This window comes from Sphaerodactylus townsendi, linkage group LG08 (genome assembly GCF_021028975.2).
Source record: "Sphaerodactylus townsendi isolate TG3544 linkage group LG08, MPM_Stown_v2.3, whole genome shotgun sequence".
NCBI classification, from domain to species: Eukaryota; Metazoa; Chordata; class Lepidosauria; order Squamata; family Sphaerodactylidae; genus Sphaerodactylus; species Sphaerodactylus townsendi.
The window spans coordinates 87,075,930-87,099,523 of record NC_059432.1 but is presented as its reverse complement, the minus strand read 5'-3'; the positions used below and the strand labels follow the sequence as shown (position 1 = coordinate 87,099,523).

Genomic DNA, 23,594 nt, shown 5'->3' with positions numbered 1-23,594 from the left:
TATTTCCGGATGACTGAAGCAAGCTACCTGATAGAGAATCACAGCTGCAGAAATATTGTCTCAAAGTGTTACAAGGTAGTCCACAAGGTGGCGCTCAGAACTACAAATTAACCTCTCAAGTTGCACCTAATCATTAAGAATCAGATCTAGACTGATTAAGTAAGCAAAAATGACCATATAACAATAACTGGGTCATGACCAGGCCAGATTGACCTATAAATTGCATTGAATCTGTGCAAAGAACTTCCACTGAGACTTGACAGAGACTCAGGACCCTTCTGCACATGCAAAATAATGCACTTTCAATCCACTTCCAATGCACTTTGCAGCTGGATTTTACTGTGCGGAATAGCAAAATCCAATTGCAAACAATAGTGAAAGTGGATTGAAAGGACATCATTCTGCATGTGCAGAAGGGGCCTCTGTGTCTCATAGCTCACCCAAACTGGAATGGGTTTTTTTTTTAACACCCAGATGATTTTGTCCCCTAACAGCCTATTTTCTAAGTTTTCACCCTGCTTGATAGTTCCCAAACTTGATTTTAGGATGCACTTTAAGGTTTGTCAATGGCTATTAACAATGATAGTTAAATAGACCCTCCATATTCAGAAACAGTAAACCCCTAAATATAAATGCTAGGAGACAACATCAGGAAATGGTCTTGGCCTCCATGACCCTCTAGGCTAGGACAGCTGGTCTGTTGGTCTTCCAGATGGTCCAACAATCTCCAGCAGGGTCCCTCCTGTAGTCTCATGTTTATGCCATATGCAGAAAAGTGCACATTTTTGAAAGTTCCTCCAATGTGGGTATCATTTTCCTTGCCTCAACCCCCTGCACCCACCATATCCCACCATCCATGAACAATTAGTTGGAAGACTTTTTTAAAAAATGACAATTACTATATTGCTACAGCACAATAACAGCATAACAATCTATTGACACGATCTATTAATTCCTTTGAATGCTTCCTAGTTTTCATTTTTTTAAAAGTCTAGCCTTTTTCATTATGGAAATAGAAAGAGTAATGTGCAATTCTTATATGTCCGCAGCAAAAAGGGCTAGAGATTTACTTTTTAAATGAAAGCTGGGAATTCAGAGCTAATAGGTCATGGCAATGAATCATTGTGACTTCTTGCATAGTGTGTGCATGCGTGTGTGTGTGTGTGTGTAAAGAGTCATCAAATCGCCATCAAAGAAGTAAGCTTAGCCATCTCAGCCAATTCCAATATCTTCACAAGTACATATCTGCTTCCCACAGCAACGATTCCACACAGGCATAGATACCCTACTTCAAAGCAGAGGACCACCACATCAAAAAGGAGACACTGCTACAAAACAGTCTCATTCATCTTTAGCAGTGGTGAGAGTGGCTCAGCTCAGATGCTCAATAATCTTCCAGGACAATCTAGATGGGGCTGTCTGAAGGCTGTTTGGCGGGGGAGACTTTTCCTACGAAAAAAGGCAAAGGACAGAAATCTGAGCTCTGCAACTGCTTTCCTTTGAAATTCCTGGGTCTCAGGAATAGAGATCCAGGTTCAGAACTCCACTTTGCCATAAATCCCACTGGGCGACCTTGGACTAGTTACACTGTCTCAACCTAACCTACATCACAGTGATGTTTTGAAGATACCTTATTTCTTCTTTCAGTGGACAGACAAGCAGAGCAGCCAGTTCCCCATCTTCCTGGGGGGCGGGGGTGATGACCATCAGGTGCAATGATAACCTTAGGCTATTTGTTTCTCAGCAACATAACAACAGGTAGTTGATACTTCTTTTATTGCATCCTGATTCAACCAAGGCATATTTATTATTTGCCTTCTAAAACACTGGTGACTGCTTACACTTGCTTTGCTCAGATATTGAATTTGACCACAGTGTGCATGAGTGTCCATGATGAGACTTGCCTTTGGGCCAAATTGCATGCAGAAAATCCATGACTGCACTTTCCTATTTAAGCGCAGCACATGTGGCTCAGCAAGGCTAACAGTAGCTGTTACTTCTTCACGCAATGTGTGATTGGTGTTTGGAATATGCTGCCACAGGAGGTGGTGATGGCCACTAACCTGGATAGCTTTAAAAGAGGCTTGGACAGATTTATGGAGGAGAAGTCGATTTATGGCTACCAATCTTGATCCTCTTTGATCTGAGATTGCAAATGCCTTAACAGTCCAGGTGCTCGGGAGCAACAGCCGCAGAAGGCCATTGCTTTCACATCCTGCATGTGAGCTCCCAGTGGCACCTGGTGGGCCACTGCGAGTAGCAGAGAGCTGGACTCTGGTCTGATCCAGCTGGCTTGTTCTTATGTTCTTATGTTCTTATAGATAATGGCAAGAACAGGGTAGAAAGAGTTAAAGGCTTCCTCTGTGACACCTGGTAGAGGTGGAAGTGCTGTCAAGTCATGGCTGACATGGTGAGCCCGCTAGATTTTCAAGGCAAGAGACATTTGTAGTTTGCTGTTGTATGCCTCTGTGTTGGCTGAGAGAGTTCTGAGAGAACTGTGACCGACCCAAAGTCACCCAGTCGGCTTCATGAAGGGAGGGGAATTGAACCCTATTCTCCAGCTTAGAGTCACTGCTGGCTCAAGCAATACAAGTAGCCAATCACATTTGAAGCTCTCCTCCTCCCAACAGTAGGAGGTTGGATCCAGGGACCTGTCCGTGGAAGGCTGTTTCCCCAATTCACCTCCCTCTATTAATCTTTTCTGACTCTGGGGAAGGTGATTCCTGGGGTTGTGGGATCCATGTGGGGTCTTGTAGGGTGGGAGGCTGCAGAGCGGAGGGGAGGAGACTTATTTCTATCATTGCAGAGGTCAACTGGTCTGATACTTGGTCTGGACTTTTATAGAGATATTAACACCAATATCTGTGACCCAGTATGCCAGAAAAAAATATTTTGAGAACCTTTCTAGTGGAAATGGCAAAACATTCGGCTTCCAGGGAATCTGATGAAATAGACTGCGACATTCTACTTGCCCTTTGTGGGTTACAGCTGAGCAGAGCAGAAGGAAATGAGGCAAAGGCCAACTGAGGTTTTTAAGTGTGCGCACTCCAGCATCAGCTGACACCAACAGCAAAACAATTGCATTGCCCATGAAGTGTTGGCATCTGCACATGGAAGCACGCATTTCCCACAACCACAACATTGCAGTCATAAGTGTAGGTGCTATTCAATCTTCTTTGGAACCAAAAACAATTAGACAGCTGTTGTCAACCACTGGTTTTCCAGCCCCTGTGGCATCTGCATCATGGATTACATCTGATTGAACCTGAAAATACAGTTTCTAAAAGGTGTTCATTTCATCGTTTGAGAAATTGCACACCAATGAACATAAGCTGATTTTTTTTCAGACTCTTAACATGATTTAATCATTACAAGAGACAAATTCTACTTTATATGTGATCCATGGGCCAATTACTTTTTAATCACACCTGAGCACCAAAACCTATTCAAATTCAATTAGTTTTTATGTCTGGGCATGCACAAATGCTTGCTAAACATTCCAAATGTTCCTTTTTTTTCCAGCATCTTTGATTGCTTTCAGTCTGTTCACCGAAGACACTATCACTCCCCTCCATTTTTTTCTCCTTCTTTGGCAAGCGTTCCACTAACAGAAGCACCAAAAATGCAAATACGGTAGTTCAAGAAACAACCAATCCCTAACTTACATCACAGATCATGTATTTATTTATTTCCTCCGTTTGTACCCTGCCTTCCTTCTTAATTAGAGATGTCAGTTCTGGGTTGATAAATTCCTAGAGATTTGGAGATGGAGCCAGGGCGGGAAGGGACCTTCTTAGGGTATAATAATGCCAAGGATTTTGCCCCCCAAAACAGCTATTTCCTCTGGGGAACTAATCTCTGTTAATATCAGTTGTAATTCTTGGAGATCTTCAGGCCCTACCTTTGGGTCCCTGTTGGGGATAGAAATGCCCACCTGGAGGTTAGGAGTGGGAGGTTAGGAGTGGGAGGTTAGGAGTGGGAGGTTAGGAGTCCAGTTCTGTCCTCCGTTTTAATCTGACAACAGCCATGTGAGGTAGGTTAGGCTGAGAGTATATGAGTGGCCCTAATTCATCCAGTGAGCTCCCACGGCACAGTGGAGATTTGAACCCAAGTCTCCCAGATTTCTACAAAGCAGTTTTTTCCAGTAATGTTTGGAAAGGCAGTCCAGAGAAAGCTTCTGGCACAGCTGTCAATCAAGTTAGGGTTTTAAAACTGCCTTAATGCAGCAGCACCCTAACAGTGGTGGAGATGAAAAGTGCTTTAAGCAACATTTTTAAATTTGCCTTTCGCTGCATCGGCTGTACTTTACCCAAGTCACTTATTTAAGGCATCTGCACGCCGCTTTTCTTCCAGGAGTGACTCACAGAACAAAACCTAAACACAATCCAGCCATCCCAGGAAACAAAACAATGCAACTGAACAAACAAAACAAAAACATCCTGGGTTAGTCCCAATGGTTGAGGCTGCCTCAAGCAGGTGTGAGCCTTTGGCTTCCATCTCTGATCCTGCCCAGACATTCAATACCTGCAAGGAGCAGAGAACAAAATATAGCCCACAGGTCCCCCAGCTGCTGTTGGCGTGCTGCCAGCAAGGCCTGCCTCATTTGGGAGAAGAAGACATATAGGAAGAGGAAATGTGAATGAACTACACTTCTCTTTTTGCACATCTGCTGTAAAAAGAAGATGTGAGAGCCTGCATGGTGTAGGAGTTAGAGCATGAGACAAGGCTCTGAGAGACTCAGGTTTAGAGCCCCACTCAGACACAGAAGCTCATTGGATGACCTTGGGCCAATCACATTCTCATAGTCTCACAGGGTTATTCTTGTGAATATAAAATAGAGAAGGAGAAGACAATGCTATAGGCTGCTTTGGATCCCCATTAGGACAGAAAGGGAGATAACCATATATAACCTTGGTGAGTTCCACAGGGCCTGTAAGACTGAGCTGTTCCACCGGACTTTTGGTGAGACTGGCTGCGGATTGGCTGCCCCCTTGTGAGGCCCTGCCATGGTTTGTCATCTCTGGCAGTGCCCACACTGGTTTCATCTTTGGGCGCTGCCAGCCCCTCCCAGCCCTAAAACCGGCCTTAAGACCGGGTGCCACCAACATGGGTTAGGCTGTTATAATTGGACTTGATGCTGCATAGTGAAATTTAAATGTTTTTAGATGTTTTTAAAGTAATGTATTGGTCTTTATTGTATTGTGAACTGCCTAGAGCCCTTTGGGGATGATGATGATGATGATGATGATGATGATGATGATGATGATGATCATTATCATCATCATCATCATCATCATCATCATCATCATCATCATCATCACCACCACCACCACCACCACCACATTTCTGGATGCAGAAGGAAGTTGTGCATTTCCTCAGCACAAGTTGCTTCTCTATTCCCCTCTTTCATCCCTGGCATCAAGTCACACGACTTCTGGTAAAGGTATAGATTTTATTATATCTATTGCGTGAATTTATAATGTATACACTTCTCTTGGAAACCACCCCGAGCCCCCACAAAAAGAGGAGCGGAATGGAAATTGAATATAAAAAATAAATAAAATGAATACATAGGAGTGGGCAGTAGAACTCATCCACTGTGAGGCACTGAGTGTAGGCTTCACTCCGAAGCAGGTAGTTCCGTCCTGTTTTCAGCCTCAGAAAATGCATTTTGAAACAGCAGGCTTGCACAATACTCAATAATCGGAAGTGAGTGCAATACACCTTCCATTTTTTACTGTAAGGGATTTATTGGACAATTTATTACAAAGTGATTTATGAGCAAGGCAGCAATGAAAACAGGCAGTAGATGGGCTTCCTATTAAATATTAATGAACTCCTTCCTTAATCCACTGACGTTTCTTGAATGAACACCAAGAAACGTAAATATCTTTGATATCTGTGAATCGCTGCATTCACTTGGCAATTTGACATGTCTTCAGGTGACAAATTAAAAATATCATTCTGAAATATGTTAGTTACTTTAGATACCACCCTTTTGCTAAATGTTCCCAAGTTCCCAAGTAAAAAAAATAAAGCCAAAAAAGGGACATTAAGATAGAATAAAAATCGATTTAGAAACCATACAATCAATAAAATACCACTACAGCCATCAAATGCAATGTTTCAGTACTTCCCCCTACCCCACCCCCATTCAGCCAAACTCTAGTGGCAGGAATATCCAAACTTCAGGAACCACAGCAAAAAAAGTCCTTCTTTAGGTTCCCAACAGCCAATTAACTCCTAAAGGGAAGTCTCCTGGGCTGGACTAATCTATTCAATTGTAGGGAAATAGGTAAAGGTAAAGTTTCCCCTTCAGTCCTGTCCGACCCTGGGGTACCACTGCAAGTAGTGATTTTATAGGCAAGCCGCTTTTGTGGGGTAGTTTGCCATTGCTTTCCCTGGCTATTCTTTACTCCTTAGCTATGAGCTAGGAACTCATTTTCAGACCAAGAAATGGATGGATGGCTGAGTTGACCGTGAGCCAGCTGCCAGGATATCTGACCCACAAGGGGGCTCGAACTCCTGACTGTGTGAGTGGCAGTTCAAGCACTTAACCACTATACCATGCGGCTCCTTGTAGGGAAATATATTTCTGCAAATTATTGTCGAGAAGAGGGCTGCTCTACTCCTGTGGGTATTGTGTATAACCTGCGAAGAAAGCTCTATATGCACAAATGTGTAAGAACTGACTGCACGATGATCATACACTCTAGCAAATATTTTGCACAGCATGTCAAATGATGTATGCTGTCGTGGGTGTGGTATGCCCTTCAGTTATCTACACTGGCCAAACTCAATGGCCTCTACACAAAAAACGAAAACAAAATCAGCTGCTAAAAATGGAAAGGAACCAGCGAAGAAATCTCCTTAAACACTGACTGGTTGACTTCGAAGTTGCAGTATTTCAGCAGAAAGCTTTCAAAGGGAGGCTCCAGAAGGAAAATTGCTGACTGGAAACTGTCAGGCTTTGAGTTAGTATGGACTTGGGATTGTTAGCACATAAGAAAAAGTAGTTCCTCCTTGCAGGTTTACTGCACTATGCAGAGTAATCTTACTATGTCGATAATCTTACGGCTAGAAATAGTGAGTACCCACGCTGAGTAAATCTTTTCCTCCTTTTCTTGTGACCATGCCTGCTGAGCCATACGTCACGTGTCTTCCCAGGAGGAAACTGAGCCTCTTTTTGCAATAGGTCCTTTGCCATTCTACTGGTTGTAAGTCCAAATATACATCTCTGTGCCAACTGAATGCAGTCAGGCAGCCAGCAATGGGCTGTATCCCACAGTAGTCTCTGCTACAATACATTTGTTAGTCTTTAAAGTGCCACCAGATTCTTTGTTATTTCATTTATAACAGACTAACATGGCTGGCTGCTTCCTGAGAATTAGTCTTTGTATTAATTTTTTCACATGAAGCTGCCTTATACTGAGTCAGACCATGAGTGTGTTAAGATTGGTATTGTCTACTCTGGCAGGCAGCAGTTCTCCAGGGGTTCAGGAAGACATATTTCACATCTGCTGTCTGGTTCTTTTAGTGGGAAATGTCAGGGACTGAACTTGCATACAGGGACCTCCTGTATGCAAAAGAGATGCACTCCCATGGCTTTTCATAAAACGTGTTCATAGAGGGCGATAATCACATACTTAATTCTGAGCAAAGTCACAATCTGGAAAAACAGATCAGCAAAAAGGAACTAGAAAAGGGATGGGGCTCTACAAATCTGAAAGAATTCCCAGTTTTGCAGGAAGAAGACCTGATCTCTTAAAATATATATCTAGGGATTAAAACTCCCCAAAATAACAGCAAGAAGAAGAAGAGTTTGGATTTATATCCCCCCTTTCTCTCCTGCAGGAGACTCAAAGGGGCTTACAATCTCCTTGCCCTTCCCCCCTCACAACAAACACCCTGTGAGGTGGGTGGGGCTGACAGAGCTCCGAGAAGCTGTGACTAGCCCAAGGTCACCCAGCTGGCGTGTGTGGAAGTGTACAGGCTAATCTGAATTCCCCAGATAAGCCTCCACAGCTCAGGCGGCAGAGCTGGGAATCAAACCCGGTTCCTCCAGATTAGATACACAAGCTCTTAACCTCCTACGCCACTGCTACTCCTGTAGCTTTAAGAAAACACCTGTAGCTTTAAGAAAAGAATGCCTGCTGAGCTAGGGTTGCCTGGCGCCACCTCTAGGTTAGGAAACTCCTGGAGATTTGGGAGCAGAGCCTGGGGAGGACACGAACCTCCTTGAATTATTATAATGCTTTAGAGGCCACCCTCCAATGCCTCCATCTTCTTCAGGAGAGCTGATCTCTGAACTCTGCAGAAGAGGTATAATTCTGGGGGATTCCCCAAGTCCCACCTAGAGGCTGGCATCCCTACATTGAGCTCTCCCTTGTCATTTCGGAAGTTGCTAGGCAACCAATACTGTTGACTCATCCAAATCTTCGTTTATGTACAGCAAAGTAATAGGGGAGAGAGCAGGGGTGGACTTGAAAGCCAAAGCAGCCCTGAAAAGAGTCCTGCCCCCCCACCCCTCTCATATCCCTAGATGGACTAGGACATGCAAGTGCCAGGCCTAATGATGACCCCACAAGACTCATGTGCTCGCTTTGGCAGAGAAGATTAGCATGGAGACTCACTTCCCACGCTGCTCAGCCTAGTAGTGGTTGCCATCGCACAACTGGGCCCAGCGTGGCTTCGCTGATGGTCACCTCCATGCACCTGTCAGTACCTGATCATGGTGGTGGCATGTACTAAGCAACTGGGCCTGGTGACGTAACTGGTAGCCAGCGTGGAACTGGGCCCAATCTTTTACCTCTGGCCGCTGCACAACTTGGCCAGATTAACCCAGGAAGAGGTGGCCAGGAGGAGGGGAAACTGAAGACAGAGGAGCACATAAAGGTAGGCAGGCAGGCAGGCAGGCGGGTGTGAGTGAGTGAGTGAGGGAAGGAGTCAGGAAAAAGGTAGATCCTGTTGGGGCCACCAGAGAAGGAAAAGAGGAAAACAGTTGGGGAGGAAAACAGAGGAGGAAAAAAGCAAGAACAAAGCAGCCGCTTATTGAAGTTGTTTCAAGCCAGCCAGATATTATGAGGTTGTTTCAGCCAGATGTAGGCAGCCCAAAACAGGTTGCCTCTACTATCATTCCTATGAAGTACAGGGCAGAAGAAAAACAAAGTTGGAAACAGATTTAGAACTGGCCACATCCTCTCTGGACAATGTAGGTTTCTTAAGGAGAGGTCAAATCACTGACTTAATGAACTTTGCACACTGAAAGGACATGCAGATAAGCTGTAACAGGGAATTTCCTGCAAATGGGGACAGCACAGAACCTCCTGAAGAGGGCAGAAGGGGAAGGCAGGGAAAAAGAACCCCTTTTGCTGCCAACACTTTATTAAACCACGGTCTATTAAACTACACGGACCAAAAAAAAAGATGAAGAAGCTAAAACAGATCTTTTAAAAACATTTGCAAGTCGTTTTATCTATGATGTGCAGAAAGGGCCTTAGTCTTTCAGGCGCCACCGGACTCCTGTCAAATTCCACATGCCCGCTAGGGGGCGATCAGAAAACCTCGCGGAGGCTCTGCTGCGCCATTGAACAATAGAGGAAGAACCTTCCCATGTGCGTGCTCATCTGACTCTTCCTCTCTCCCCACCTCCCGTTTCCCTTCCACCACTATTTGGGTCCCGTCGAAAACCAAGGGGAGAGGACGAGGGCAAAGAGACGATCCAGAGCCGCGACTGCAACGCCAGCCTGCCGCCGCTAGCCCGCCCGGGGCATGCTCAGTCGGAGCCTGCCGGGGCCAGGGAGGGGGCGCGCCACTCGCGGCTTCTCTTTCCTTGCGTCAGATTAATGTTCCGGAGCAGGGGAGGGGGGTGCTGAGAAGCAACCACGCGCACTTCGCCCGGGGAAAGAGCGCGGGAGCCGCCGGGGCGGCTTCGAACGTCGCTGCGCGCGGTGGAACGGCGGGACTCAGCTTTTGGAACGTCGGGATTCCTCTTTTGGAACGTTGGGAGACTTTGGAACGTCAGCGGTCCGCTGCGGCGGCGGCGGCGAGGCCCCAGGCGCTCCTGTTCAGCCGGAGTTGCGGCGCGAGTCCCACCGGCGGGGCCCTGGGGGGGTTCGGAGCGCGATCCGCTCGCTGCCCGCCGTTCGATGGTTGGTTCCGACCGCGATGAGCCGCCCGTCCTCCGCCGGGCCCAGCGCTAGCAAACCTTGCGGCAAGCAGCAGCAGCAGCACGCGCCCTCCCCGGCTGCTGCCCCCGCCGCTGCCGCCGCCGCCGCCACCATCTCGGCCGCCGGGGCCGGCTCTTCCGCGGTGCCCGGCGCGGCCGCGGTGCTCTCGAGCCCCGGCGGGGGGGAAGGCAGCGGGGGGCCGGTCTCTCCGCAGCACCACGAGCTGACCTCGCTCTTCGAGTGCCCCGTTTGCTTCGACTATGTGCTGCCGCCGATCCTGCAGTGCCAGGCCGGGCACTTGGTCTGCAACCAATGCCGGCAGAAGCTGAGCTTGTGCCCCACGTGCAGGGGATCCCTGACCCCCAGCATCAGGAACCTGGCCATGGAGAAAGTGGCCTCGGCCGTCCTCTTCCCCTGCAAGGTAAGCGAGGGGCGGGGAGGCTGCGTGGATGGGGTGGAGAAGCCCGGCTCTCCTCGCCCGTCCTTGAGGTTGCGGCAGCGGAGATGCTCCATCGTATTCCCATGTCTGTACAGACACCTCCACGTTTCCTCTTAGAAAATAACTCCTGGTTGGAAACGTATGAGAAGTCTTGCTCTCCCCTCTTAGGGGGAAGCAGCGAGGGATCCACTCTGGGGAAGTTAGAGGCAGCTGTATGCTTATTCAGTTTGTGCCACCTTTGAGGGGAGCTCAAAGTATCCTTCTAACCTCCCGTTTGTGTTTATACTTAAGTCTGATTCCTTCTCACCTGGTTCAGCAAGCAGATCATCCCCTGGTTTCCCCAGAAAGATTCGGGGCATTCCATAGCCCTGCTCTAATGGTCCTCCCAAGAAGACAGATTCTTGCTTACAGCAGAATCCTCAGCTGAAAAATTAATTAAAGGGCTTAGGTTGTTGTTATTTGTGGCATTTGGTTGTCAACAGACTATCCTGTGAGTCAGGAATGACCTGGATTGAATTGGAAGCTAATTTATGGTCACCGTAGTTGAATCATTCTTTCCCAGCTCCCATCCTTTGTAATGTGGGGCATAATACTGGCCATCCTTACAGGGTTGCTGTGAAGAGTGCTGAGATGATGCCAGTATTATGGTGGCTTAATCGTTAACATGAACAAATGATGCGTGCAGAGCAAACACTTGCGATGAGGCACCATATACATCCTTTTGTCTCTGTATAAATGTTTCTGTTATATTATTTCTTCTTTAGGCATGTTATAATAAAGAGTTCTTGTGTGTAATACCAACTGTGGCCTATAAAAAGGAGAAATTAATTCTAAAACGACACTGGGTAGGACAGCCGGAAAAGTAACAAGACTGATAAAATGGAAGTTCCAAGTTGGAGATATTTTAAGCCAGATGTTCACAAGCCTCCTTTGTGGGTGGTTTCCCTAGTTGTAATTCACAAAAGTGTAGCAACACCAAGGTACAGTCTGTGCTGATAGCTTTTGCCCTATTGTGGTATTATGGCTGTTTGGGGAAAGTACACACTGTGGTGTAACTCTGATTTGTGACTACTGCTTTCCCCACCTGTCGGTTGCCAGTAAGGTAGGAACTATATACCAAAGCAAAAGCTGGGGGGTGTTGCCTCATCACACAAATGCAGGGATAAGAGTACATTTGCAGAGAATACCTTGATTCACTCTCTCACACTTTTTCTCCTACAAATAGAGGAACGTTTAATATGTTTTCCCTCCTAACTGGACTCTGAGAGTGGAAGTAAGTACAGGAAGTGGGAATTGGCAGAACCAGTAAGCGGAAGAAGAGTTAGGTGTCCCCTCCCTTGTTCTCCATTTAAAATACCTTCCCCTGTATTCGTGTTCTCTGAAGAAGTTCGAAAACAGGCATGATTCAATGCAAGAGACCATGGGTTTCCTGTGCAAAAAAGCTCCAGATTCAGATCCTGAGACCCTGAAGACTCACTTAAAATCACAGAGTTGGAAGAGACCACAAGGGCCATCAAGTCCCCCCTGCCATGTAAGAACACACAATCAAAGCACTTCCGTTCCGACATACGTTCATCCAACCTCTGTTTAAAAACCTCCAAAGAAGGAGACTCCACCACATTATGAGGTAGTGCATTCCACTGTTGAACATCCCTGACAGTCAGAAAGTTCTTCCTAATGTTTACATGGAATCTCTTTTCCTGCATCTTGAATCCACTACTCCGTGTCCTTCCACTCAGTAGTGCGGTGTAAGGTCTGTTCAGATGTTTGGATCTGATTAGGTGATCTGTCGTTTTGCCCTGCAAGCAGTGTGAAACCAGCGGCTCAGGAGCTTTCCATAGGAGCATGCTCTGAGCCACAAAGCCCGTTTAAAGGTGGAGGTCGGTGACTGAGTTACCAGTGCCCTTTTTGGCTTCATGCCGATTTGGGCGGGGGTGGGGCAAAAGCCCTTTGATGCCTCACTTGACTCTGGGTTGGGGGGTGGAAGAGAAGGAGCCATTACAGGTATAACATTACAGTGCTATTACAGGTATAACACCCTTCCTATCCCATTGCCTGCAGAAAGGATGGCCCTTCTAGTTCCCTTGCACAATAATTACAATTTCCAAAGTTCCTGGGGAGGAAAGGAGCCATTACAATCACACTGTCTCGGAAGTAGGTTAGGCTTGTTTGTGTACGACAGACAAGATGGGCATCTTGATCCTGGGCACATTTAGTTGAAAGTAAAGAAGAAGAGGAAGAGGAGTAGTAGTTTGGATTTATATCCCCCCCTTTCTCTCCTGCAGGAGACTCAAAGGGGCTTACAATCTCCTTGCCCTTCCCCCCTCTCAACAAACACCCTGTGAGGTGGGTGGGGCTGACAGAGCTCCGAGAAGCTGTGACTAGTCCAAGGTCACCCACCTGCCATGTGTGGGAGTGCACAGGCTAATCTGAATTCCCCAGATAAGCCTCCACAACTCAAACGGCAGAGCAGGGAATCAAACCCAGTTCCTCCAGATCAGAGTGCACCTGCTCTTAGGAGTAAACCTCCCAAGGTCGAGGGGACTTTTACCTAAGAAAGTGCTTCCTGAGAGCACCAAGTCTTTTGTGCCTGACATGTGCACAGGAACCAGTTGCTAAGTCTGTTGATTAAAAATAATGTCAGCACGTACTAGTCCAGATGGGCCGGCAGAACGGGCCTTGGGGGCAATGCCTCCCTTCCCCCAGCAATGCCAATTGTTACTTCTTCTGTAGAGTGTTTCTGTCCTTCCCCTCTCATTTTTTTTCTGTACGGCTCTACGTTCCCCAGGGAAGGCAGCCATTTGGAAGTGCCCCAAGACACAGCAGAGGTGGCAGGTGGCAGAGAACAGCTTTCTGCTTTTTTTTTTTTAGACCAGCACTGATCTTGAGACCCTTGCCTGTCTAAGACAGGCACAGGGGTGTCCGTTCCACGTCTGTTGTGCTCCCAAGGTAGAGCTGATCGATACACAGTCTGAACCATTCAAAAGTGACATTGACACAAATCTTAAGGTCACTGTGACAAAAAGCAGAGCTGGAGGCAACACTGGGCTGCTTGTATTCAGTTGACCCAGAGAAGGAATCGAGAAAGCCAGGAAAAGGAAGCCGGGCGAAAATAGAGCGTTGTCCTGCTGACCCAGAATACGGAGGAGCTGCAGACAGAAGATTCAGCCACATAATGCACTGGTTAGGAATGGTAATGGAGGGTGGGAATGCTTACTCGGTATATCAAGTTTGACAGTCTTGCAACCCAGCAAGTCTGAATTGGCCTATCAGGTTTCTAACATCTCCTTTGTTTCATAGCTAGAGACTCAGTGCTCACGTTTTGTAATTGCTGTGCGAATTAGGGGGTCGCTGCACACCGCCTGCTTTTGCACGGTGTAAGGACCTTATGATCGGCGTCACTGCTGTGGATTTGGGTGCCTTTTCCATGGGTTGGATCCCATAGAGACACGCCTGTTGCAGAGGACTTCATTGCCTCCCTCCTTGTGTGACAGTCCACTGACACCCCACCCCCACCCCCAAAAAATTGATCCTGGGAGTTCAGAGGCAATCCTTAGGAACTGGGGGGGGGGTATAGTGGGAGCAGGAGAGGATCAATGAAAATTGCCTCCTTCTCTGCCAACGGAAGTGTGTGATGCTTGGGGTATGGCGATTTCAGGGTGCAACTCTTGTGTTGATCTCTTCTGGAACGTGGGGTCAGTTTGGAGCTGTGTCCGAGGAAGTATCCTGTCAACTGAAGAACAGCCCACCTGTCTGCAATGCATGAGAAAACCACAGAAGAGGCTATAAGACAGTGGTGGCGAACCTTTGGCACTCCACATGTTATGGACTGCAATTCCCATCAGCCCCTGCCAGCATGGCCAAGTGACCATGCTGGCAGGGGCTGGCAGGGGCTGATGGGAATTGTAGTCCATAACATCTGGAGTGCCAAAGGTTCGCCACCATGGCTATAAGAGATGGAGCGATACCACTTTGAAACTCAAATGATTGCAGGAGTGATCAGTTGATTGCAGGAGTGATCAGTTGATCATTGATAACTGAAATGCCATGCATAAAAGTAGAATATTCAGGTGAAGCACAGGGCTGCAGATGCATGGCATCCTGAACTGGATAGTCCCAGCTATCCCAATTTAGTCAGGTCTCAGAAGCTAAGCAGGGTCGGCCCTGATTAATACTTGGATGGGAGACGACCAAGGAAATCCAGTGTTGGCTTGCAGAGGCGGGCAATGGCAAGCCACTTCTGTAAGCCTCTTGCCTTGAAAACCCTGTGGCATCACCTTAAGTCTGCTGCAGCTTGATGGCTGAGAAAAAAACATGAATGGTAGCATTCAGGCTCCTTCTGCACAGCATCGGGAGCGTGGGTTTTAGGCGGGATAAAGTAACCCGCGGGTACACTGTGTAACAGACTTCCCTCTGCGACATACCTCTGAAGATGCCAGCCAAAGATGCAGGCGAAACGAGATCCACCAGACCACGGCCACACAGCCCGGAAAACCCACCACAACCCGCTGTCCTGTTTTCCCATTCACATGCCTCCATGCAGGCAGCGACCAAGCCCACGGAAACATTGCAGGTGGCTGTCGCGCCTTTGCACAGAGGTGCAGGTTTTTTTCTGCTCCTCCTTCGCTGCGTAGCCACATTGGCAGGCTAGCATGGACCCTCACAGCTATGCTGCACATCTGCGAGGCGGGGACCTTTCGAAAACAGGAAGCGCAGCTGAGTAAAGCGCTTCCCAGGGCAGTCGTTCGCTTGCAAGCGGCTGCTACCAGCATTAAAACAAAAGAATCACAAAAAGTGCGATACTTGAAAAACCCAGGTGATGGGGGGCGGTGGGGATACGGGGCAGACTTGTGCTAAGAGCAGGATCTGTGCAAAGTCCCCCCCCCACACACACACACAGAGGGTTTTCCTGTCTCCAGCCCAGGTTTATTGGCCCGTGTGGAAGGGGCCTCAGATTTGCAGCCTGGGAAGATGTGCATATAAGCAGGAATGCCCGATCAGTTCTTCTCGTACCACCCCAGAAATACATCATGACACAGACATACCAGGGGCTTTTCAAGCAGCAGAGAGACTGGCTATATTGAGCTAGTGGGTTTCAAATAATGTTAGCCTATTCTAGTAGTGGTATTCATTGTGATAGCTCTAGCAATTGCTTTGGCCTACATAAAACCCAGTGTTCAGAGAAAGAAATGGAAATGAGAGCCAACATGGTGTAGTGGTTAAGAACGGAGGACTCTAATTTGGTGAACCAGGTTTGTTTCTCCACTCCTACACATGAGGATTGCTGGGCGGCCTTGGGCTTGTCACAATTCTTTCAGAACCCTCTCACCCACGCCTACCTGACAAAGTATCTGTAGTGGGAAAAGGAAGGGAAGAAGTTTGTAAGCTGCTTCGAGACTTTTTATGGTTGAGAAAAGTGAGATATAAATGTCTTGTAATCCATGCATCAAATGTGAAGGTTGGCATTTGATTCAGATAGTGAGACTCTCTTGGGGAAGCCACCAAAATTGTTGATTCTTGTCCATGGAGATCATGGGGGTATTTCAAATCTGCTTTTTGTCTGGTTCATCTTAATCTCATGGAAAGACTCCGTGTCACTGCCAGCACTCACAGGTGCAGGCATGGAAAATGTCTGTGCAGTTGGATCAGGCCCAAGAGAAAGTGGTTGTCAGACTTTATATCCTCTTCAAAATGTACTGCCACATGGAAGTGGTTTTTCTAGCCTCAGTTGGAGACTATAATTTATTAAATGCTCTTGCAAAAGTTTTTCTGTGGTTGTAATCTCATGAAAGCTCTGACCTGAATGGCCCAAGCTAGCATCATCTCAGAAGCTAAGCAGGGTTGGCCTTGGTTAGTACTTGGATGGGAGACCACCTGGAGGGTCCTGGAGTCAATGGCGAACCACCTGTTAAATCTCTTACCTTGAAAACCTTACAAGGTTGCCATAAATGAGCTGCAACTTGACAGCCCTTTACATGTACAATTTAGTGAGAAGGATAATATTTTAGCTTAAGGAGGCTGCATGTGAACTTTTGATCTTTTTTAAATCAGTAGAAGTTATAAGTGGGAAAGTTAGGGCTTCTTTGCATCTTCATGTTTTAGAAGACCTAAACTGTGGTGTATAGGCGAACATAACAGAAGAGCTGTGTTCAGTCATGGTTCTTGGCCATGTGTACATTCCTTTCAAAACATGCATTTGTCTCCTCCATCAATGAATGCTTGTGAGATCAGTGCTTTCTAGACATGCTTTACAAAGTTAGAAGTTCTTCCACTTAGGTTGTTTTTGTGTAAAGTTGTGATTGTAGTAAGAGAGTCTTTTTATGGTGTCTGCAAAATATGCTAGCTTTTATCCTATAAACTATATGTTCCTAATTTCTTTTATGGAGGAACAGTACTTCTCCTTACAGTACCTGTGTTGATAATTCGACAAGCGGGGAGTCCACAAAGACTTGCAAGGGGTACCTCATTTTTCCTTGCTCTCTGTTTTCTCTTTCCTTTCCCTGAAAGCGTTCATGCTTTCTACCTTTTTCCTGCTTCCTTCTCTTCTTTCCACCTTCCAGCCAACCTACCTTTGTCTGCCCCCTCCCCCCATCTTCAGCTGTATTTATTTATTATTTTCTTCATTTGTACCCTGGCTTTCTCCACAATGGCACCCAAAACAGCTCACACCATTCTCACCATTCTCACACACAGCTCACTCCATCATGACAACAACTCTGGGAGGTAGGTTTCACTGAAAGAGAGGCCCCTTCCACACATGCAAAATAATGTACTTTCAGTCCACTTTCAATCCACTTTGCAGTTGGATTTTACTGTGCGGAATAGCAAAATCCACTCGCAAACAATCACCAAAGTGGATTGAAAGTGCATTATTCTGTATGTGCAGAAGGGGCCCAAGAGAGAGACTGGCTCAAAATCACCTACAAAGCTTCTGTGGTAGAATGCGGGTTCAAAACTGAGTGTCCCAGCCTGACATTCTAACTGCTGTATCATACCTGCTTTTGTGGGATTTCTGTTGAACAAAATAGTAAGCAGCCAGGCCCAGTTGAGTCATACAAGTTATGTGGTAGCAAGTAGTGGTTTTCGCCAGGTCTGGTATCAATTAGTCCTCCCTCAAAGGCCAAAATCTTAAGAACATAAAAAAGAGCCTGCTGGATCAGACCAGAGTCCATCTAGTCCAGCATTCTGCTACTCACAGTGGTCCACCAGGTGCCTTTGGGAGCTCATATGCAGGATGTGAAAGCAATGGCCTTCTGCTGCTGTTGCTCCCGAGCACCTGGTCTGCTAAGGATTTGCAATCTCAGATCAAGGAGGATCAAGATTGGTAGCCATAGATTGACTTCTCCTCCATAAATCTGTCCAAGCCCTTTTTAAAGCTATCCAGGTTAGTGGCCATCACCACCTCCTGTGGCAGCATATTCCAAACACCAATCACGCATTGCATGAAGAAATGTTTCCTTTTATTAGTCCTAATTCTTGTCTGGTCACAGCCCCATTCTCCAGACTTAAGTATCCACAAATGGAACCTTGTTGTGAATTAGTTTATCGCTATTTTTATTCATACCCAGATCAACAAGTTTAATCCATTTCCCAGTGTTTGATTAATCCTTGGAAACTACTGGTTACATTCTGTTATTTTTTAAAAAAGATTTATTTATTTATTTATTTATTTATTATTTAGATTTTTATACCGCCCCATCCCCGAGGGGTTTTATGAGTGTATTAAACTCAGATTATGAATTCTGTGTCATGAGAAAAGTTCCAGCTGGCATTTGTCAGAAAGAAAAGCTTTTATTTCTTTAACACAATTTAAGTAAAGTATAGTTCAAAGCTTTCGGGGGCTGGGGGGGGCTTTCTTTGTCCTTTGGAGAAAGAGATGATTTTGTAATGCTTCTTCCTGCTTTTAAACAGTTGCCCTTCAGTGCCTAGCACACATGTCGAGCATTTAAAAACTGGTAGGAATTCATCTTTCTGTGAGTTTGTGTTGCATATGAGCCAGGTAATCTGTTTTAGGTAACACAGGCTTGGAGACAGAACTCAGAAAGAAACATGAAGTAAAACAGTGGCCACATCTGCTTTTCGGTTTAATGTTTAAATAGACCATGTGAAAAGGCAACAAAGATTAGAAATTTTTTTTAACTGCTTAGGAAAACTCCTGTGAGGAAAAATTAGAAATGGGTGGGCGTGGTGGGTCTGCTTTGCATGCAGGAGGTCCCAGGGTGGGGAGCCGCTGTCAGTCAGAACAAACAATGCTAACTTGATTGCTAATATATGAAACTGCCTTGCACTAAGTCAGAGGCTGATTCTATACAGGCAACACCAATGGGTTAAATCAGGGGTCTTCAAACTATGGCCCTCCAGATGTTCAGGAACTACAATTCCCATCAGCCATGCTACTTGGCCATGCTGGCAGAGGCTGATGGGAATTGTAGTTCCTGAACATCTGGAGGGCCATAGTTTGAAGACCTCTGGGTTAAATGAACCCATGTTGCCTGTGCCGCCATTTGCATGGCGGGTGCAGGGCCCAGTCGGGAATGCTGGGAACCTGGTAGCAGGAGGCAGCATGATTCACACAGAAAACACTGTGTTTCCCTGCAAACTGCACACCTGAGAATCCCCCCATCCAAGAATCCCACCCACTTACCAGCACAACATGGCGACTGCCTGGAGAATCCAGTCTAATGGCGGCCACCTGGGGAATCCACCATAATGGTGGATGGGCGGGGGGGAATAGAATGCGTCCCACTTGCTGTCATTTGCACAGGGAAACAAGGAGCATCTGAAACCCAGGTTGGAGGGGAAAAGTCACTAATTTAGCAACTTTAATTTAACCCAGGTTCAGACAAATAGAACAGATTAGAAGTGTTTGGGGGGCGAGTTGTGTGGGAACTTGTTCATAACGCTTTTTAAAAGGGCCTGAACCCATTATATTTGGTCTACTCTGACTGGAGACTGCAGAGTGATTGGGAAAGGGGATGTTGCTCAGTGGTTAGAGTGTCTTAGCAAACAGAAGGTCGTCCAAGGTTTGATGCCCAGTTAAGGGGACCAGGCCATAGGGAATGTGAAACCTGAATTTCTGAAGGGTAGCTGCCAGTCTGTAGATTACATTAATTAATTTATTTATCATATCACACTGTACTATTCCTTTAAAGCAAACATGAACTTGTCCTGTTGTATCCTAACAACAGCCATGTGAGACAGCTTAGGTGAAAGTAGTCCACCCAGTGAGTTTCCTAGCAGAATGGATGTCCACCCAGTGAGTTTCCTAGCAGAATGGAAATTTGAACCTTGTTCTTCCTGATCTGTGTGGCAATCCAGTCAATACACCGTTCTGGCTTACAAAAGAAATTTCGCACATTACACAGAGGCAATCCAGATTTTAGGTATATTTACAGCATCTAGGGTGTACATAAACAAATAAGGTGGCTTGTATGGGTTGAATCCAAAAATAGGACCCAAATCCATATAATAGTTTCTTCAGAACCAGGCGAATTAGGACAATACTCTGCAAACCTTTGAGCTCACCTGAGTTCTTAATTTGTCTTGAGGTTACAAAAGCTAGAAAGGTAGCAGGCCAAATAAGGTCTAATCATACAAGAATGCTTTTTCTTTATTGTTTGAAAGGTTTGAGACTCGGTGCAGGTAGAGATCCAGAAATCAGGGGCAGCCTTTCCATTCACTTCACAACCTGTTCATCTGAAATTGCAGAGCGGGGATGCTCAAAAATCTGCTTGTGTATCCATTGTATGAATAAACACATTGCTGCTTTTTTGTCTTAACATGTGAGGTAGATACAGAGAGTAAATAAAAACGATTTGTTTATTTGAATTTTGTACTTTCCCTTTTCCAGATAATTCAAAATAATAACGATGCTTATTTATCATAGTGCTTTTTGAGTTCCCAAAGCACTTTACGTATATCCCCAGTAGTCTTTGCAATAGTCTTGCAAGGCAGTTGGAGTTCATATACACATTTTGCAGACAGGCAAACTGAGACTTAAGTATTGTGGTTTGCCTAGCAACACCCATTAATGCTCAGAAGTAACCTAGTTCCATCTATTTCCCGCACTGTAGGAAAAGAGGTAAGCAGGGCTTCTGGTTTTCAATTTTGCTTGAGATCAGTGTGGCCACCTGCAGCCTCTGCCACTGCAGCTGCTGAAGTCTCATGTAAACAGACCTTTGTTTCATAGCCCGTGTCAGCATGTTTGCTAATGACATTTGAGACAGTGGCTTGGGTCCTGCTGAAAAATTTCCCAAACTGAAGGGTTTTCTTCCGAGGGGCGAAACCTCTCCATCTGCCTGTTCCCATTCCAATCCCAAATGCTATTTCAGAGGACGGAGGACTTGGAGAGTTGAAGGTTTGGAGAAGGAAGGGCGGAATTGGCAAAAATCTCCTAATAGATACTGCCCTTGAAAATGTTGGACAGGAATCTATCATGTAGCTGTTGCAGTTGAAGATAGTGTGGCAGATATTTCACTGCCTTTGCAGGGCATATTTTCTCTGTTCTCACCGACATGATAGTTGAAGAAAAGAAATAAGTGTCCATACTGCAGGGGAGATAACTCCTCTGTTGTAACACCTTCCACTCTCAGAAAAACAATGGTCTATCTCCAGCTTGCATTCACTGACTGAAAGTTTGGACAGGTTGAAGCCAGGTTCATTTCAGAATTTCACTCCCTCATCCTCATTCTCCTTCCATCCCAATAGAACAACTCCTTCCGCACAGGCCAATAAACCCAGGCTGGGGATGGGGAAAAACCTGTTTCAAGGGGGAACTTCACATAGCTCCTTCCCCCAGCAGCGAGGCTGCCCCGGGTCTCCCCCGCCCCTCCCCTCGAAATGGGTTATTCAAGAATTTCACTATCTGTGATTCTCTCGTTGTAATGCGGAATGCAGCTGTAAGCGCTTCCTGGTTTTTAAAGGTCCTTGCTGCGCATCATGGGAGGTGAGTTTTTTTTAAAAGACAACAGCAGTCTGCATTGCTTCCACGGGCTCCATTCGCTGCCTGCAGGGAGGCATGCAAACGGGACAGCAGGAGAGCGGGTTACTTTATCCCGCCTGCAACTCGCTCTCCTGGTGCTTTGTAGAAGGGACCTAAGAGAAGTGGACTCTAATCTGGAGAACCAGGTTTGATTCCCCACTCCTCCACATTAGCAGCAAACTCTTATCTGATGAACTGGATTTGTTTCCCCGCTCCTACATGTGAAGCCTGCTGGGCAACCTTGGGCTCGTCACAGTTCTCTCAGAACTCGCTCAGCTGTGCCTACCTCACAAGGTGTCTTTTGTGGGGAGAGGATGGGAAAGAACTCTAAGCTGCTTTGAGGCTCCTTGCGGTAGAGAAAGGCGGGGTATATACATCCAAACTACTACTACTTGTCCTCCTTTTTCTTCACAATACTAATGACCTTTAAGAACCTCTCCAATTAGTGTGGAATTTTTAATCTTCGAAAAAGCTAGAATCAATTAAACATACAAATTGATTTGAAAGTGGCAGCCGTTGTTGTGTGTAAAGGCCAACCTTGCAATCAGATATCACAGCTAGCGTGGAATGGAAATATTATCATTAGCAATTATGAGAAAGCTTTATTAATCCAAAGCAAGCAGCAGTGGATTTGTTTAGCAGTGGGAAGGGAAAATTGGATTTTTCTCCTGTCTAAAAAGTATAAATGAACAGATGTTGTCCACATCCTGCTTCAATCAATTGTGAGGCAGATATTCATGTGAATGGCTCTGGGTTGCTCCTAAGCATCAGCAAGGATGTGTTTTTAGTCCAAGAATGAGTGGTTTGGGGTGATATGAGGAATTGTGGCATTCTCCCTCCCTCCAAAAATATCCCTCATGAAATAATTTTGTAGTAACACAAAACAGGCCTAGTGAAATTGTAGAGTCTCCTCTTCAGAATGCAAGTTGAGAGTCCACCTTTACATGATGGAAAAGGGGGAATTATTTTAATATTAAACCCTCCCCCCAACTCACTGTCTCGATTATAGATTATGATGATGAATTAAATAGGAACCCATGCTGACCTAGGTCTGGGGAGACCTAGGACCAAACTCTTTTAGGCCATTGAGTTCCCTTGGTGATTTAGGGCCAGTCACTTTTTCTTGACACAGGGTACCTCGAGGATTACTGTGAAGATAAAATGAGGAAAAGAAGGGGCACGTATGCTACCCTGACAGTTTGAAAAAAACCAAAACATATCAGCATTTTTATTGATCCTGTCAGCATTTTTATTGATCCTGATCCTAAGCCAGTAATCTTTTTGTCAACATGGGGATACCTTGGAAGGAACTTCACCTGTGAGGCTGGGTGCTGTTTAGGCACAGGGCAGGCCAGCAGTGCTCCTGTTTGGATACAGGTTTTGTTCTTCCTTCTTGTTTTGGTTATTGTTATTGGATATGGTTTGCAATAAATCCTCTGTTCCAGTATTTACTATTGCTTCTGGTCACTTCTCTCTAGAGTGAAACTTTTGTTATTGATTTAGAAGAAGAAGAAGAGTTTGGATTTATATCCCCCCTTTCTCTCCTGCAGGAGACTCAAAGGGCCTTACAATCTCCTTGCCCTTCCCCCCTCACAACAAACACCCTGTGAGGTAGGTGGGGCTGAGAGAGCTCTGAGAAGCTGTGACTAGCCCAAGGTCACCCAGCTGGCGTGTGTGGGAGTGTACAGGCTAATCTGAATTCCCCAGATAAGCCTCCACAGCTCAGGTGGCAGAGCTGGGAATCAAACCCGGTTCCTCCAGATTAGATACACGAGCTCTTAACCTCCTACACCACTGCTGCTCCTTTTTAGTACATTTTTGTTCTATCCTTCATCAATTTAGTACATTTTTGTTCTATCCTTCATCTAAGAAACTGAGTGCTGCATACCTCATTCTTCCTTCATCCATTTTATCTTCACAACCACCTTTTGAGGTAGGTTTGCTAAAGATTATGGCCCATAATCACCCATGTACGTGTCATGGTATTGTTTTCCCATGAAGTTTG

General features: G+C 46.0%; 1 protein-coding gene across 1 annotated transcript in view; it reads left to right on the top strand.

Moving 5' to 3' along the window:
• The first annotated feature begins 9,553 nt into the window (after nt 1-9,553).
• SIAH2 (siah E3 ubiquitin protein ligase 2) overlaps nt 9,554-23,594 on the top strand; it is a 33,623-nt gene continuing 19,582 nt past the window's right edge. Inside the window, 1 exon segment of the mRNA XM_048507042.1 lies at nt 9,554-10,590. Coding sequence (XP_048362999.1) covers nt 10,168-10,590 — 423 coding nt within the window. The 5' untranslated portion in view covers nt 9,554-10,167.